Source organism: Erythrolamprus reginae, chromosome 8 (assembly GCF_031021105.1).
Source record: "Erythrolamprus reginae isolate rEryReg1 chromosome 8, rEryReg1.hap1, whole genome shotgun sequence".
Taxonomy (NCBI): Eukaryota; Metazoa; Chordata; class Lepidosauria; order Squamata; family Dipsadidae; genus Erythrolamprus; species Erythrolamprus reginae.
The window spans coordinates 22,027,389-22,042,398 of NC_091957.1; the positions used below are offsets into that span (position 1 = coordinate 22,027,389).

General features: G+C 49.5%; 1 protein-coding gene across 1 annotated transcript in view; it reads right to left on the reverse strand.

Annotated features, from left to right (window-relative positions):
• The window catches only part of SAMD11 (sterile alpha motif domain containing 11), a 130,210-nt gene that overhangs the window by 28,292 nt on the left and 86,908 nt on the right, over nt 1-15,010 (reverse strand). Inside the window, 3 exon segments of the mRNA XM_070759247.1 lie at nt 1,159-1,297; nt 4,894-5,064; nt 9,595-9,687. Coding sequence (XP_070615348.1) covers nt 1,159-1,297; nt 4,894-5,064; nt 9,595-9,687 — 403 coding nt within the window.

The following is a 15,010-nucleotide window of genomic DNA, read 5'->3' on the forward strand; positions in this document are numbered from 1 at the left end:
CTTTTATCTGTTTTATAAATTTAAAAAACTTTAAAAAAAAACCTGCTGAAGGCAAGTTGTTCCACTTGTTTATTTTTCTAGCCATCAGGAAATTTCTCCTTAGTTCTAAGTTGCTTCTCTCCTTGTTTAGTTTCTACCCATTGCTTCTTGTTTCTATCCTCAGGTGCTTTGGAGAATAGCTTGACTCCCTTTTCTTTGAGGCAACCCCTGAGAGATTGGAACTCTGCTATCATATGCCCCCCTGGTCCTTCTTATCTCAGACACAGACAAACGCAATTCCTGAACCCATTCCTTATATGTTTTAGACTCCAGTCCCTTAAATCTTCTTTGCGGCTCTTCTCTGTGCTGAATATTATTATTGTTGTTGTTGTTGTTATTATTATTATTAATTAGATTTGTATGCCGCCCTTTTCTGAAGACTCGAAGAATTTCCTATCTTCACCGCCGAACCGGGGCTATTTCTGCCTGTTTCCCCGAACCGAGTTTGAACCCTTTTCTCAGCTCGGATCCCCATCCCCATCAATCTGCAAAGGCTGCGACGACGGATCTCGGCCGCCTGCAGCCAACGGCTGAATTTTTCAACAGCTAATTATTCTTCCTGCCACAATAAGCCTCCCTGTGCTGATCGAATCCCCCGCGGAGTCCGACAGGAAGCCGAAATGGAATTTTAGCACCACGCCAAGCCGAGCGGGCTTCCCGCTCCCCACGCCAACCCCCCCTCCCAATGTGCATTACCGCCCACCTCCTGGAGAAAGGGAGACGCCATAAATCTCCCCTGCCGTCACCGTCGACGGGCTTTTTGTTCGAGCCCTCAGACTTTGCCACACGGCTTCCCAGAGTGTTTGCAAGAGAGCCGTAGAGGCGGTCGTAAGCCGGAAAAAACGTATAGTTTCAGCAATGCAATCATCTTTTAACCGCAACTGATTTTAACCAACTTTTTTTTAAAAAATGTGGTTGTTAAGTGAGATGTCACAAGATGACGATTGGCCTTCCCTCCCCCCCCCCCCATGCCAGCTTCCCTGCGGATTTGCCAAAACCGGCAGGTTACGAACAGCAATCGGGATAGTAACTGCGAGGACCGAGCGCAAATCATTTTCCCCCAGGCGTCGCCGTAACTCTGAAAGGTCACTAAAACAAGTCACGAGGATGTTGAACTACCTCTCGCTGAAGTGTGTATCTCGGTGCTGAGGAAGCCCCTGTTTTCGGCGCTGGCTGGACGAGTTGCTGGACGAGGGAAGGTGAGGCTCTAGACTGCCGGGGTTCCGCGAGGCGACCTCTTGACGTGCCCGGAGGATGTCTGTGCCGAGAGGAAATAAATCTGGTGTGAGTCGATCGCAACGTCCCTCATGGAATCAAATTAAAACCAATAATCAGGCCGGCTGGCGAATTCAGCTCGTTCTTTTTAAGCACATGCGTCAAGAGTGCCTCTGAGCATGTCCAAAGTTCCTTTTTTTTTTACAGATTTCAAGGCTCCCGCTGCCAAATTTCACGCCGTTTGGGCCTCCGGAAGGAATGAGAAGCTGGCGTTTGGGATGTGAGCTACCCAATCTAAAGCTCTGCCTATTAAACATCTATAGAAGGTTTCCCTGCTTTTATTTTGATGCAAGCTTAATAAACAGTACAGTGATCCCCCGATCATTGCGAGGGTTCCGTTCCAGGACCCCTAGCAATGATCGGGTTTTCGCAAAGTAGCGCTGCGGAAGTAAAAACACCATCTGCGCATGTGCAGATGGTGTTTTTACTTCCGCAGCGCTAGCGAGGAGCCGAAGATTGGGGTTCCTGGGAAAGGGACTCAGCTGGGAAGCGGCGCTGGGGTTTCCCCACCGCCCACGCAAACTCCTCGCTGCCGCTCGCCCGCCCTTCGCCCCGCCCACGCCGCTCGCTCGCGCTGCTTCCCAGCTGAGTCCTGAAGCCAATTCGCTTCAGGACTCAGCTGGGAAGCGGCGCGAGCGAACGGCGTGGGCGGGGCGAAGGGCGGGCGAGCCGCGCGCGGGGCAGGCAGGCGGCGGACAAGCCGTTCGCCTCGCGGCGCGAGCGAACGGCATGGGCGGGCGAGCGGCAGCGAGGAGTTTGCGTGGGCGGTGGGGAAACTCCTCGCTGATGCCCGCCGCTCGTCCTCCCGCCAGCAAGAGGGGGAAGACCCAGGAAGCCGCCCAGCAGCTGATCTGCCCGGCGCCATCTACGCATGCGTGCCCATAGAAAAAAAAGGGCGCGCATGCGCAGATGGTGTTTTGACTTCCGGGTTGAAAAATCGCGATTTAGCCCGTTCGCAATGATCGGGATCGTGATACCCGGGGGATCACTGTATTGGATTTCTACCTGGATGGGGGAGGGACAGGTGTTCCGGTAGGAAAGTGGTGATGTGCACGCAGCTCTGGGTGACTTGTGGGCACGCACATACGTCGAAGTGAGATTGGGCTTCTGCACATGCTCAGGAAGCAAAATCTCATGAGAGGATTATTATTATTATTATTATTATTATTATTATTATTAATTAATTAGACTTGTATGCTGCCCATCTCTGAGGACCCGGAGCGGCTCACAACATGCATTACAAACAATATGTATACAAAATCCCATTATATAAAAAACAGTCAGTCTACTCAATCACATCCATACATAACATTTAACGGTCAGAGAAGAAGGGGGCAATGATCTAGCTGCCCCAAGCCTGGCGACATAGATGGGTCTTAAGTGTTTTGCGGAAAGTGGGGGGGCAAGTGCGAATCTCTGGAGGGAGCTGATTCCAGAGGGCCGGGGCCGCCACAGAGAAGGCTCTTCCCCTAGGTCCTGCCAGATGACATTGTCTGGTCGATGGGACCTGGAGAAGGCCAACTCTGTGGGACCTAATCGGCCGCTGGGATTTGTGCAGCAGAAGGCGCTCCCTCTCTGGATGCGCGGCCGTGCAAGATTTCGTTGCCGCCAAAATATTGTCAGTGAACGCGCCCCCCTCGCTAGATGTTGCTCCCTGTGCATGCGCAAGAGCAAAATCTCGCAAGAGAGCGCGCAGCAATTTTCAGTGGTTTTTTTGCATCGCACATGTGTGGAAACTCACCAAAATCTCGTGAGTGTGCGCATTCCCTCACTAGATTTTGCTCCCTGAGCATGCGCAGAAGCAAAATCATGCAAGGGGACCTGTGGCCGTGCAAGATTTCGGTGATTTTTTTTCCCTCCCACACTTGTGTGGAAGCAACATGACCCCACCAAAATCTCGTGAGTGCACATGTCCCCTCGCTAGATTTCACTCCCTGCGCATGCACAGAAGCAAAACCTCGCTTGGGCCGTGCGGGCCGGAGACACCCAGCAGCATGCGGGGCGCACCCATAGCAGTGGGAGCCAGCAACCCTTCGCTGTTAATAGCATATAAAGGAGGGGTGGTGGATGGGAAGCCCTTATAGCTGCAAATAAATCTACTTCCAAGGAGGGGGATGAGGAATGAGGGTGGGGGAGGAGAAGCTGGAGAGGAAAAAGGAAGCAGGCGCCGCAATTTAAGCCGGAAATAAATAAATAAAGCCCCAAAATCCTAAATAATTAAAGACGAGACGATGCCACCGGTGGTGCCTGCATATCAAGAGCTTTTCCCTGGCAAAAATACCATTTGTAATTGAGCCTCGTTCGCCCAGCAGGCACCAAGGGTGAATTAAAACGTCTTCCAGGCGATAAGGGCCAAAAAGAAAACTTTACACTAATCAGAAAGGGCCATCCTGTGTTTACAATCAAATCCCAAAATCATCACCATTATCTTTTAACAGCCTCCATAATCCTTGCAGGGTGGGAGTCTGGGCGATTGAATGGAGCTAGCACTGTGATTTTTTACTGGCCCATTGCTCTTCCTATTGCCAATGAGGAGTTTTAATTCTGCCAATATACTTACAAATTTAATTTGTTCTGTGACCTTTCTTAAGTAGAAAGGTGTGTAAGAAGAAGCCATTTTCCCATAGGAATCAATGTAAAAACAAATATAGCGTGCAATTGGGGAAACCACAGGGGGGGTGCAGGCCCTGCTTCCTCCCAGGAGATTTCCAGAGAGGCCCCACGGAGGCTTCTCCCCACCTTTTCCGGCCCTGTTTCCTTCCAGGAGATTCCTAGAGAGGCCCCATGGAGGCTTCTCCCCGCCCTTTCCGGCCCCGTTTCCTATCGCACCTGGGCAAGTGCCCATCCCCATAATTCAGTGCCTAGGGAGAGTGAAAACAGCTTCTCTCCCCCCCCCCCCCGGAGGACCCCTCGAGGCTGGAAACAGCTTGTTTCCAAACTTCTGGTGGGCCCAGTAGGCTTGTATTTTGCCCTCCCCAGCCTCCAAAGGCTTCCCTGGAGCCAGGAGAGGGTAAAAATGCCGTATTCCATCCTCCTGGAGGCTCTCTGGAAGCCGAAAAACGCACTCCTGGAACCTCTGTGCAAGCCAAAAATCAGCTGGCCAGCATACATATGCACGCTGGAGCTGAGCTAGGGCAAACAGCTCGCGCACCAGCAGATATGGTTCTGCGTGCCACCTGTGGCACCCGTGCCATAGATTTGCCATCACTGCACTAGTCCATCTAGATCCCTCTGTATCCCGAGCCTATCCTCTGGGGCAGGGGTAGGCCAAGTTGGCTCTTCCATGACTTGTGGACTTCAGCTCCCAGAATTCTTCAGCCAATCATGCTAACTCAGGAATTCTGGGAGTTGAAGTCCACATGTCATAGAAGAGCCAATTTGGCCTACCCCTGCTCTGGGGTGTTGGCCACTCCCGCCAGCTTGGTGTGGTCTGCAAATTTGATTAGTTCCCTGTTCTACTCCCTCATCTAAGTCTTTTGTAGGTTTTAGCCTCCAGCCCCCCCAAAACCCTTTTTGTGGCTCTCTTTTTGTGCCCCTCATGATATCTGGACTCCAACTCCCAGAATTCCCCATCCTCACCGCTGTGACTAGGGACGGATAACCCGCCGGCCAACTGGTAGAGACGTTGCTGTTGCTGCTGCTCTTCAAAAGTGCCGTGTTCGTTGAGCACGGACATCAGCCGCCGGTAATCTTCCTCTGGAGTCATTTGGCTCACTGGGGCCCCCTCCAACAGGGGAGCGTGGGGATTTTCTGTGGGGTGTGGAAAGGCAAAAGAAGAAGAAGAAAAGGAAGAGTGAGACTCGGCAAGCAAACCGGGCACAATTTTGCACGTCAGAGTTCCCTTTGCCGAGTGAAGTTTCTAGTCCTCATCGTTCTGAATGCGGGGGCAAAGTTGAACGTGCCCAGGAAACAATTTTGGCATCCAGCTGGTCCTCATTTTACAGAAGGTCAAATCCCTTATTGACTGAGCCTAGCACAACCTGGGGTCGGGACCCCTTTGGGGCGTTCAAATGATCGTTTCACATGGGTCGCCTGAGACCATGGGCAAAGACAAATTTCCCCTGGTGTTAGGCACTAAAAGTTCTATTCTGGCGCTTTGGAATCTTCATTTTTACAATCCGACCAATCATGCGTTTACAGTGGAGGTGTCCCTCAGACCTTCCTGCCAATCAGCTTCAAGCTCTGTTGGGAGAACTGGGTTCAACTTATGGTTGGGGGTCACCACAACATGAGGGACCTGTTTCCTCCCAGGAGATTACTAGAGAGGCCCCACAGTGGGTTCTCCCCATCTTTTCCGGCCCTGTTTCCTCCCAGGAGATACCTAGAGAGACCCCATGGAGGCTTCCTCCCCGCCTTTTCCTGCCCTGTTCCCGGTTCTTATCTAGAAAAGTTCCTAAGTAGAGGCGTTTGTAGGTAGAGGTACCACTGTAAAATAAAATAAATGGAAATTCCCCTTTTCCAGGCAGCAAACCCACCTGCTTTCCGGCATGGAGACCGGTTCAATTGGGGGAGGGGTTAATAAAACCAAGAGCCCCCCCCCTCACCCCAGGGAAGGAAGCAACCTTGTCTAGACTTTCGAACTCACCCCTCCCCAGCCTTCCCGCTGCCAATTGCCTCCCCCCTCCTGCCATTGACTGACAAGCCCACCCACATTTGGCGGCCAAACGACCCCGAACTTCCCAAGAGAGAACGCCCGCGTTGCACCAACTGTCTGTCAACCCCCGTCCTGGCGATCCATCTGTGCAAACGGCTGTGTGTGTGTGTTTGTGCGAGTGTGCAGGGGAGGAACGGCAATTCCTCCGTTTCAAGAGTAGCAGAATCATTTTGCTCCGTCCCCACCCCGGTAATAAGCGAGAGGTTGCGGGAAATGGGAAAGAGAGGAAGGAAGAGGGAGAGACAGAGAGAGGGGGGGGAGAGAAAGAGAGGAAGGAAGAGAGAGAAAGAGAGGAAGGAAGAGAGAGAGAGGTAGATAGAGGGAAGGAGAGAGGGGGAAGAAAGAGGGAGAGAAAGGAAAGAAAGTGGAAGGAAGAGGGAGCGACAGAAGAAGGGAAATGAAAGAGAGGAAGAAAGAAGGAAGAGAGAAAGAGAGAGAGTGAAAGGAAGAGAGAAGAAGAGAGAGAGAGAAAGGAGAAGAGAGAGAGAGGAAGGAAGAGGGAGACAGAAGAAGGAAAAGAGAGAGAGGAAGAAAGAGGGAAGGAGGGAAGGAAAGAGGGGGAAGAGGGAAGGAAGAGGGAGAAAAAAGAAAGAAAGAGAAAGGAAGTGGGAGAGACAGAGGAAGGAAAAAGAAAGAGAGGAAGAAAGAAGGAAGAGAGAGAAAGGAAGATAGAGAGGAAGGGAGAGGGAAGGAGAGAGAGACAAAGAGGGAAGGAGAGAGAGAGGAAGAGAGAAAGAAGAGAGGAAGGAGAGAGGAAGAGGGAGACAGAGGAAGGAAAATAGAGAGGGGAAGAAAGAGGGAAGGAGGGAAGGAGAGAGAGGGGGAAGAGGGAAGGAAGAGGGAGAGAAAACAAAGAAAAAGGAAGAGGGAGAGACAAAGGAAAAAGAAAGAGAGAGGAAGGAAGAGAAAGAAGAAGGAAGAGGGAAGGAGAGAGAGAGGAAGGAAGAGTGAAATGGGTTAGCCCAAGGGATATGTTGGTGGTCCACAGCATCAGACCGAGAATGGATTTCGAACATGGATCATGACCGGAAAAAAACCGGCCAAATCGATTCAAAACTGTTTGGATTGTGTCAAATGCTTCTGGCGATTTTAAACTACGCGCCTGCTTTTTTAGAGACACCTCTCCCCTCTCCACCCCGAAAAAAAATCAATTCAGTCAGGATTGGGAAGATTCAAATTGATCCGAATGCGCACAACAGACAGAATTGATTTTCTCACCATTGATTCATGCGCGGAATCCAGTGGAGTTCACCTACTCCCAGCAAAAATGTTCAATTTTTAAAAACAACCCCCCAAAAAGACATTGAGTGCAATAAGGATGTTGCTGCAGATGGGAAGGGGGTTAAAATATATGTTTTTAAATTTATGGGCCACTATTTATGGAAGGCAAGATAAGGTTCTGTCGAGCCATAGTTACTGAGGGTGATGGGATGTGGAGCTTCACCATTCAGGGGCAGTGTATCACAGTACAGTAGTACCTCTACCTAAGAATGCCTCTACTTATGAACTTTTCTAGATAAGAACCGGGTGTTCAAGATTTTTTTGCCTCTTCTCAAGAACCATTTTCCACTTACAAATCTGAGCCTCCAAAGCTGTAACTGGAAAAGGCAGGGAAAAGCCTCCGTGGGGCCTCTCTAGGAATCTCCTGGGAGGAAACAGGGCCAGAAAAGGTGGGGAGAAGCCTCTGTGGGGCCTCTCTAGGAATCTCCTGGGAGGAAACAGGGCCAGAAAAGGTGGGGAGAAGCCTCTGTGGGGCCTCTCTAGGAATCTCCTGGGAGGAAACAGGGCCAGAAAAGGTGGGGAGAAGCCTCCGTGGGGCCTCTCTAGGAATCTCCTGGGAGGAAACAGGGCCAGAAAAGGTGGGGAGAAGCCTCTGTGGGGCCTCTCTAGGAATCTCCTGGGAGGAAACAGGGCCAGAAAAGGTGGGGAGAAGCCTCTGTGGGGCTTCTCTAGGAATCTCCTGGGAGGAAACAGGGCCGGAAAAGGCAGGGAGAAGCCTCCGTGGGGCCTCTCTAGGAATCTCCTGGGAGGAAACAGGGCCGGAAAAGGCGGGGAGAAGCCTCCGTGGGGCCTCTCTAGGAATCTCCTGGGAGGAAACAGGGCCTCCACCCTCCATTTTTGAGAATTTCACCCCATTTGCTAATCTCACTTCTCTGTTTCCCTTCCAATTGTTAAGTAACAATGATAAAAACATTAGATATTTCTTCGGTGGTGGGCAGAGCCTTGGTCAATTATCCTGTGACGTCACAGCAGCTAAACCAATGGCTGAATAAGAGAAGATCAACTGACAGAGCAAGAAGTCAAATGGCTGCATTTGGACAATGCGCTAAGCTTGGATAATCCTGGTTAATTTGTGGTTAAGAGTTTAGAGACTCCGTAAATCCAGAAAATGGGTTATTTCAGAAGTTATGTTCAGCATGGAACTGACTAGAAAATAGAATAGAATAGAATAATTATTATTATTATTTATTAGATTTGTTTGCCGCCCCTCTCTGAGGACTCTCCGAGAATATAGAATAGAATAGAGTAGAGTAGAATAGAAGATAGAATAGAATAGATAGAATAGAGAATAGAATAGAGTAGAGTAGAATAGAATAGAAGATAGAATAGAATAGAGAATAGAATAGAATAGAGTAGAGTAGAATAGATATTTGAATAGAATATATAATAGAATACAATATAGAATATAGTAGTATAGAATAGAATATAGAAGAGAAGAGAGAATAAAAGAGAAGAGAATATAGAAGAGAAGAGAATATAGAATTGAAAAGAATAGAGGAGAGGAGAATAGAATAGAATATAGAATAGAAGAGAAGAGAATACAGAATAGAATAGAATATAGAAGGGTAAAGGCAGCCTGAGCTATCCAGGTTATGTGTCCCTCTGTTGGTTTCTTTTTACCCTTGTATTAATTTATAGCTATGTGCGTTTTATTTGCGCAACCTGGTTTCCCCCAAGAGTCAGGAGGCGTAAACATTTAATCAACCGGTCGATAAAAATAAAATAATTAAGCTGGTGGGGGCAAAGGGGTGGGGGAAACGGGCCAGGTGATTGATCACAACTCCAAAGTGTGGGGGGGGAGGGTTGAGGAAGGGGAGGGGGCAGCCAGGATGATTTCGGTCTGCATGCATGGGGGGGTGGGGTGGAAGGGCCGCGTGGCATTGATCCCAAAGCGATAGATGGCTGGCTTTCACCGAAAGCCTGATTAAAGCTCAGCAACTCCGCGAGATAGATTAAACCGTTATCACCTTGATTAATTTTTTAGACGATGCAGCAGGAGCCTGGAGCGTGGGAGAGTGTGTCTCTGTGTGTGTGTACGGAAAGGAGAAGGAGGAGGAAGAAGAGGAAGAGAAGGAGGGGGAGGAGGAGGAAGAAGAGTTCCCTCCCTTCCTCCTTCCCAAATTATCTATTCTTTCCTTCCTTCCTTCTTTCCTTCCTTTCTTCCTTCCCTCCCTCCATCCCTTCTTCCCCTCCATATTATCTATCCTTTCTTTTTTTCTTTCTTCTTTTTCTTCCTTCCTTCCCTCCCAAATTATCTATCCTTCCATCCTTCCTTCCTTCCTTCCCACCCACCCTTAAGAAGCAGACACAACTTTCCCACCCTGGCAGAAATTTCCTTTCCTCACCTTTTGGGGATTCGCTTCGAGATTTTTTGCTCTCCAAAAGACAGTCTCCGTTGCTTCCGGGCACACAGATTTTTCTTTTGCCTAAAACTTCATCTAGAATAGAAGAGAAAAAGGAAGAGGAGAGGGGGAGAAAGGAAAGAGGAGGGAAAGGGAAGGATGGGGAAGGAAAGGACAAAAAAAGAAATGAGGAAGGAAGAGAGGGAGAGAGGGAAAGGTGAGGAGCAGGCAGGCAGGAAAGAAGGAAAGAAGGGAGGGAGGGGTGAGAGGCATGGAGACAGGGGAAAAGAAAGGAAGGGGGGAGGAAATGAGACAAGCAGACAGGGAAGAAGGAAGGAAATGGTGAAAGGCAGTAGGGAGGGAAGGAGGGAGGAGGAAGGAAAGACGGGAAAGAGAGGGAAAGGAGGAGAAGGGGATGGAAGAAATAAAAGGAAGAAGGAAGGAAGGAAAGAGGGAGGGAAGGAAGAAGAAGGCAGGGAGGAAGGAAGGAAGTGGTGAGTGGCAGGAAAGGAAGGAAGGAGGGAGGGATGAATGAAAAGGTGAAAGGCAGTCAGGGAGGGAAGGAGGGAGGGAGGAGAAAGGAAAGAAGGGAAATGAGAAGGGGATGGAAGGAAAGTAAAAAGAAGGAAGAAAGGAAGGAAGGAAGGAGGGAAAGAAGGAAAGGAGGGAGGAATGAAAAAGTGAGAGGCAGTCAGGGAGGGAGGAAGGAAGAAAAGAAGGGAAAGTTATAGGGAAAGGAGAAGGGGATGGAAGGAAGGTAAAAGGAGGAAGGAAGGGAAGGAGGTGAAGGGAAGGGAAGGGAATGAAAGGAGGGAGGGAAAAGAGGAGAAGGGGAGAAGAAGGAAGAGAAGAAGTTCAGCTGAAAACGCACAATTATACACACTGCCCGCCCCCACAGCCTGGCAAACATACACCCTCCATACACTGCCCCACCACCCCCTGACAAATACAGACCCCAATCCAGCTGAGGAAGGAAAAAAAACAGGGGAGGCTGGTTGCTGGGAGCCTTTGCCTCAGTTTCTCCAACCCCCCCCCCCTACACACACACACACACACACACCGCATACCGGCTGATCGATGCCGAGGGCTCCCAGCCATAAATTTGCAAAATCTCCTTTTATTCCCTTACTTAACTGCATCATTTGATGGGCTCTCGTGCGTTTTCTCCCCCCCCGGGGGGCTTCCTGTGTGCCCTGATGTAAAACAGCGGGTGGAGGGAGCCCAGGGGGAATAGGGAGAATGGGGGGGGGGGAGGGAGACACAGAAAAAGGGGAATGAACTCCCCCCACGTGCACACACAATAATATACAGTCCCAGATTTTCCTGCATCGTCTGTTTGTATGTGTTCAATGCCCCCCATTTTGGGGGGAAGGGGTCTCAAAGCCCCTTTTCTCCCGCCAGCCAGTGCAAAAAAGATATAATGCACAACGACACAAACCCCTCACTCACTCCCCCCACCCCACCTGGCCCTTCTTTTTTCCCATGTACATTAAAAAGAGAGAGAGAGGGAAAAAATCAATATTCTTCCATAATAATAATTCTGGGCTGGGAATGGAAAGCACGTCGAATAAAAGCAGGCGAAAACGCGTCGAAGCCCCTTCTCGATTCAGAGAATCTCCCCCCCCCCCCCCAATCAAGCCACCCGCAAAAGCTTGTGCAAAACAAGCAATGGATGTGCAAACAGACGCGCAAATTATCTAGATCAGGCCATATTTTTTAAACGGGTTTTTTTTTAGATATTGCTCTTATTGTTGTGAGCCGTTCAGGGTCCTTAGGGAATTCAGAGGCATATAAATCAAACAGATAGATAGATGATAGGTAGGTAGGCAGGCAGGCAGGCAGGCAGGCAGACGATAGCTAGATAGATAGACAGACAGACAGACAGAAATAGATTGGATGGATGGATGGATGGATGGATAGACACAGACAGATAGATATAGATGGATGGACGGACAGACAGATGTAGATGGGTGGATGGATGGACGGACAAACAGATAAGATAAAGGTAGAGATGGATGGATGGATAGATAGATAGATAGATAGATGATAGATAGATAGATAGATAGATAGATAGATAGATAGATAGATAGATAGATAGATAGATAGATAGATATAGATAGAGGTAAATAGAGATGGACGGACGGATGGACAGATAGACAGACAGACAGAGAGGGGCGGCATACAAATCCAAATAATAAATAAATAAATAAATAAATAAAATAAAAATAACTAACTAATTAACCAACCAGCCAACCAAATAAACCAGGGTACTCTGATTTCCGCCACCTTGGAGGAAGGGGGAGGGGGGTTTTCTGTTGAAGAGAAACCAAGGTTCTAGTCATCAAGGTTGCCATAATGCAAGGAAACCCACCCACCCACCGGATAATGAGCTTGGGGATTTTTGGGGGGGTATATTTTTTTTAAAGAGCCGTGTTAAGATGCTGGAAATATTTCCTCGCCTCGCCGACAGCAACCTCAAGATGCCACGATGGAAGAGGATTTTTTTTTAATATGCAAATTGGGTTGTTTCAAATTTTTGTTTTCCGTCATCCCCCTCCCCCTCCTCCCATCTACCTCGTTTAATCAGCACGCGGAGTTAGAAGATTATGGAATTTTGGGTGTTTATTTATTTTAATTCGGCGTAGGTGAATTCGCGATGGGGGTTTTCAAACAGAAATCCACCATTGAGGTTTGTTGCACAAACCCAACAAATTCCTTGTGTGTCCAATCACACTTGGCCAATAAAATTCTATTCTATTCTATTCTATTCTAAAGGGTGGGTTTTTTTAGGGGTGGTGGTGTGTGCTTTTCTTCCAAATACAAAGGTGCTCAAAACAAGAGGGAAAAAGAGCCTGTCCTGGCTGCCAAAGATAATAATAATAATAATGATGATGATGATGATGATGATGATGATGATGATAATTTATTAGACTTGTATGCTGCCCCTCTCCAAAGACTCGGGGCGGCTCACAACAGCAAAAGAACAATACAATACAAATTTAATAATTAATAACTATGACTAAAAACCCACTATCATTAAAAAACAATCAATACAATATAGTTAGAACCACACATAATGGTAAGAAAAGGGGATACAGTGATCCCTCGATTTTCGCGATCTCGATCTTCGCGAAACGCTATATCGTGATTTTCCCCACCCGATGACGTCACTCTCTTCCTTTCTCATCTTTCTTTCTCTCTCTCTTTCTCTATCTTGCTTCTTCCTCTCTCACACTCTCTTCCTCCCTCTCTCATCTCTTTCTTTCCTTCTCTCTCTTTCTCTATCTCTCCCCCTCTTGCTCTCGAGTGGCGGGCGGCAGGCGGGGCGGGCGGCTGCGAGCGGCGGGCAGGCAGCAGCGAGGAGCCGAAGATCGGGGTTTCCCCTTTGCGTGGGCGGCGGGGAAGACCCAGGGAAGGTTTCTTCGGGCCGCCCAGCAGCTGATCTGCTCGGCAGCGCCGCAGCAGCGAGGAGCCGAAGATCGGGGTTTCCCCTTTGCGTGGGCGGCGGGGAAACCCCGATCTTCGGCTCCTCGCTGCTGCGGCGCTGCCGAGCAGATCAGCTGCTGGGCGGCCGCAGAAACCTTCCCTGGGTCTTCCCCGCCGCCCACGCAAAGGGGAAACCCCGATCTTCGGCTCCTCGCTGCTGCGGCGCTGCCGAGCAGATCAGCTGCTGGGCGGCCGAAGAAACCTTCCCTGGGTCTTCCCCACCGCCCACGCAAACTCCACCATCTGCGCATGCGTGGCCATGGAAAAAAGGGGCGCATACGCAGATGGTGTTTTTACTTCCCTACCACTATATCGCGAAAAATCGAGTATCGCGAGGGGTCTTGGAACGTAACCCTCGCGATACTCGAGGGATCACTGTACACTACTTGCCCCATGCCTGTCTTCACAGTCTTGCGGAAGGCAAGGAGGGTGGGGGCAGTTCGAATCTCTGGGGGGAGTTGATTCCAGAGGGCCGGAACCGCCACAGAGAAGACTCTTCCTCTAGGCCCAGCCAGACGACATTGTTTAGGCGACGAGACCTGGAGAAGGCCAACTCTGTGCGACCTAATCGGTCACTGGGATTCGTGTGGGAGAAGGCGGTCCTGGAGGTATTCTGGTCCGATGCCATGTAGGGCTTTATAGGTCATCACCAACACTTTGAATTGTGTCCAGAAACTAATCGGGAACCAGTGCAGGCCGCGGAGTGTTGACGAGACATGGGCATATCTGGGAAGGCCCATGATTGCTCTCGCGGCCGCATTCTGCACGATCTGAAGTTTCCGAACACCCTTCAGAGGCAGCCCCATGTAGAGTGCGCTGCAGTAGTCGAACCTCGAGGTGAGGAGGGTGTGAGTGACTGTGAGCAGAGACTCCCTGTCCAAATAAGGCCACAACTGGTGCACCAGACGAACCTGGGCATAAAGAGTGGTATAGTCCGAGGCATTGAAAGATCAGAGACTTGTCAAATGAAAGAAATAATTTGGCAATTTATTTCTGGTTTCTGACAAAGTGATGCCTATTGCGCTGACGGTGAACCTGTGGCATGCAGAGCCATATTGGAGGGCAAGCGAGGTGTTGCCCTATGTCTGCTCCAGCTAGCCAGCTGATTTTTGATCTTGGGGAAGGCCACTTTGCCCTGTTGAGGCTTAAAAATGGCCCAACAGGCAAGCCGGAAGTCCGTTCCTCCAAACGTCTGGTTTGGCTGTCTTTTCACCATCTGAGGGTTCAGTGAGGCCTGTGTGCATTGCGTGGGGATGAGGGTTACTCTGCACATACACAGCAGCAGTGCGGTTGTGCATGCATGGGGTAGGAAATGGATGTAGCCATGTGCTAGCACACCAACCCACACCCTTTTTGCACAGGAAGCACATTCAGCACCACTGGCTTACCAGGTAAACAATCTAGTTAATTTTTTTACCATTTTCTTTTTTTTAATCCTGGTATGGGAATTTTAATATCTAGATTTTGTTTTTCAATTCACATCCAAGGGTCTATTTCAACCGGAGCAGGCTATAAATACAGTGGTTCTTCTACTTACAAATTTAATTCATTCCGTGACCAGGTTCTTAAGTAGAAGATTTTGTAAGGAGAAGCAATTTTTCCCATAGGAATCAATGTAAAAGCAAATAATATGTGCGATTGGGGAAATCACAGGGAGGGTGGAGGCCCTGGTTCTTCCTAGGAGATTCCTAGAGAGGCCCCAAGGAGGTTTCTCCCTGCCTTTTCTGGCCCTGTTTCCTCCCAGGAGATTCCTAGAGAGGCCCCACAGAGGTTTCACCCTGCCTTTTCTGGCCCTGTTTCCTCCCAGGAGATTCCTAGAGAGGCACCACGGAGGCTTCTCCCTGCCTTTTCCGGCCCTGTTTCCTCCCAGGAGATTCGTAGAGAGGCCCCACGGAGGCTTCTCCCTGCCTTTTCCGGCCTTGTTTCCTCCCAG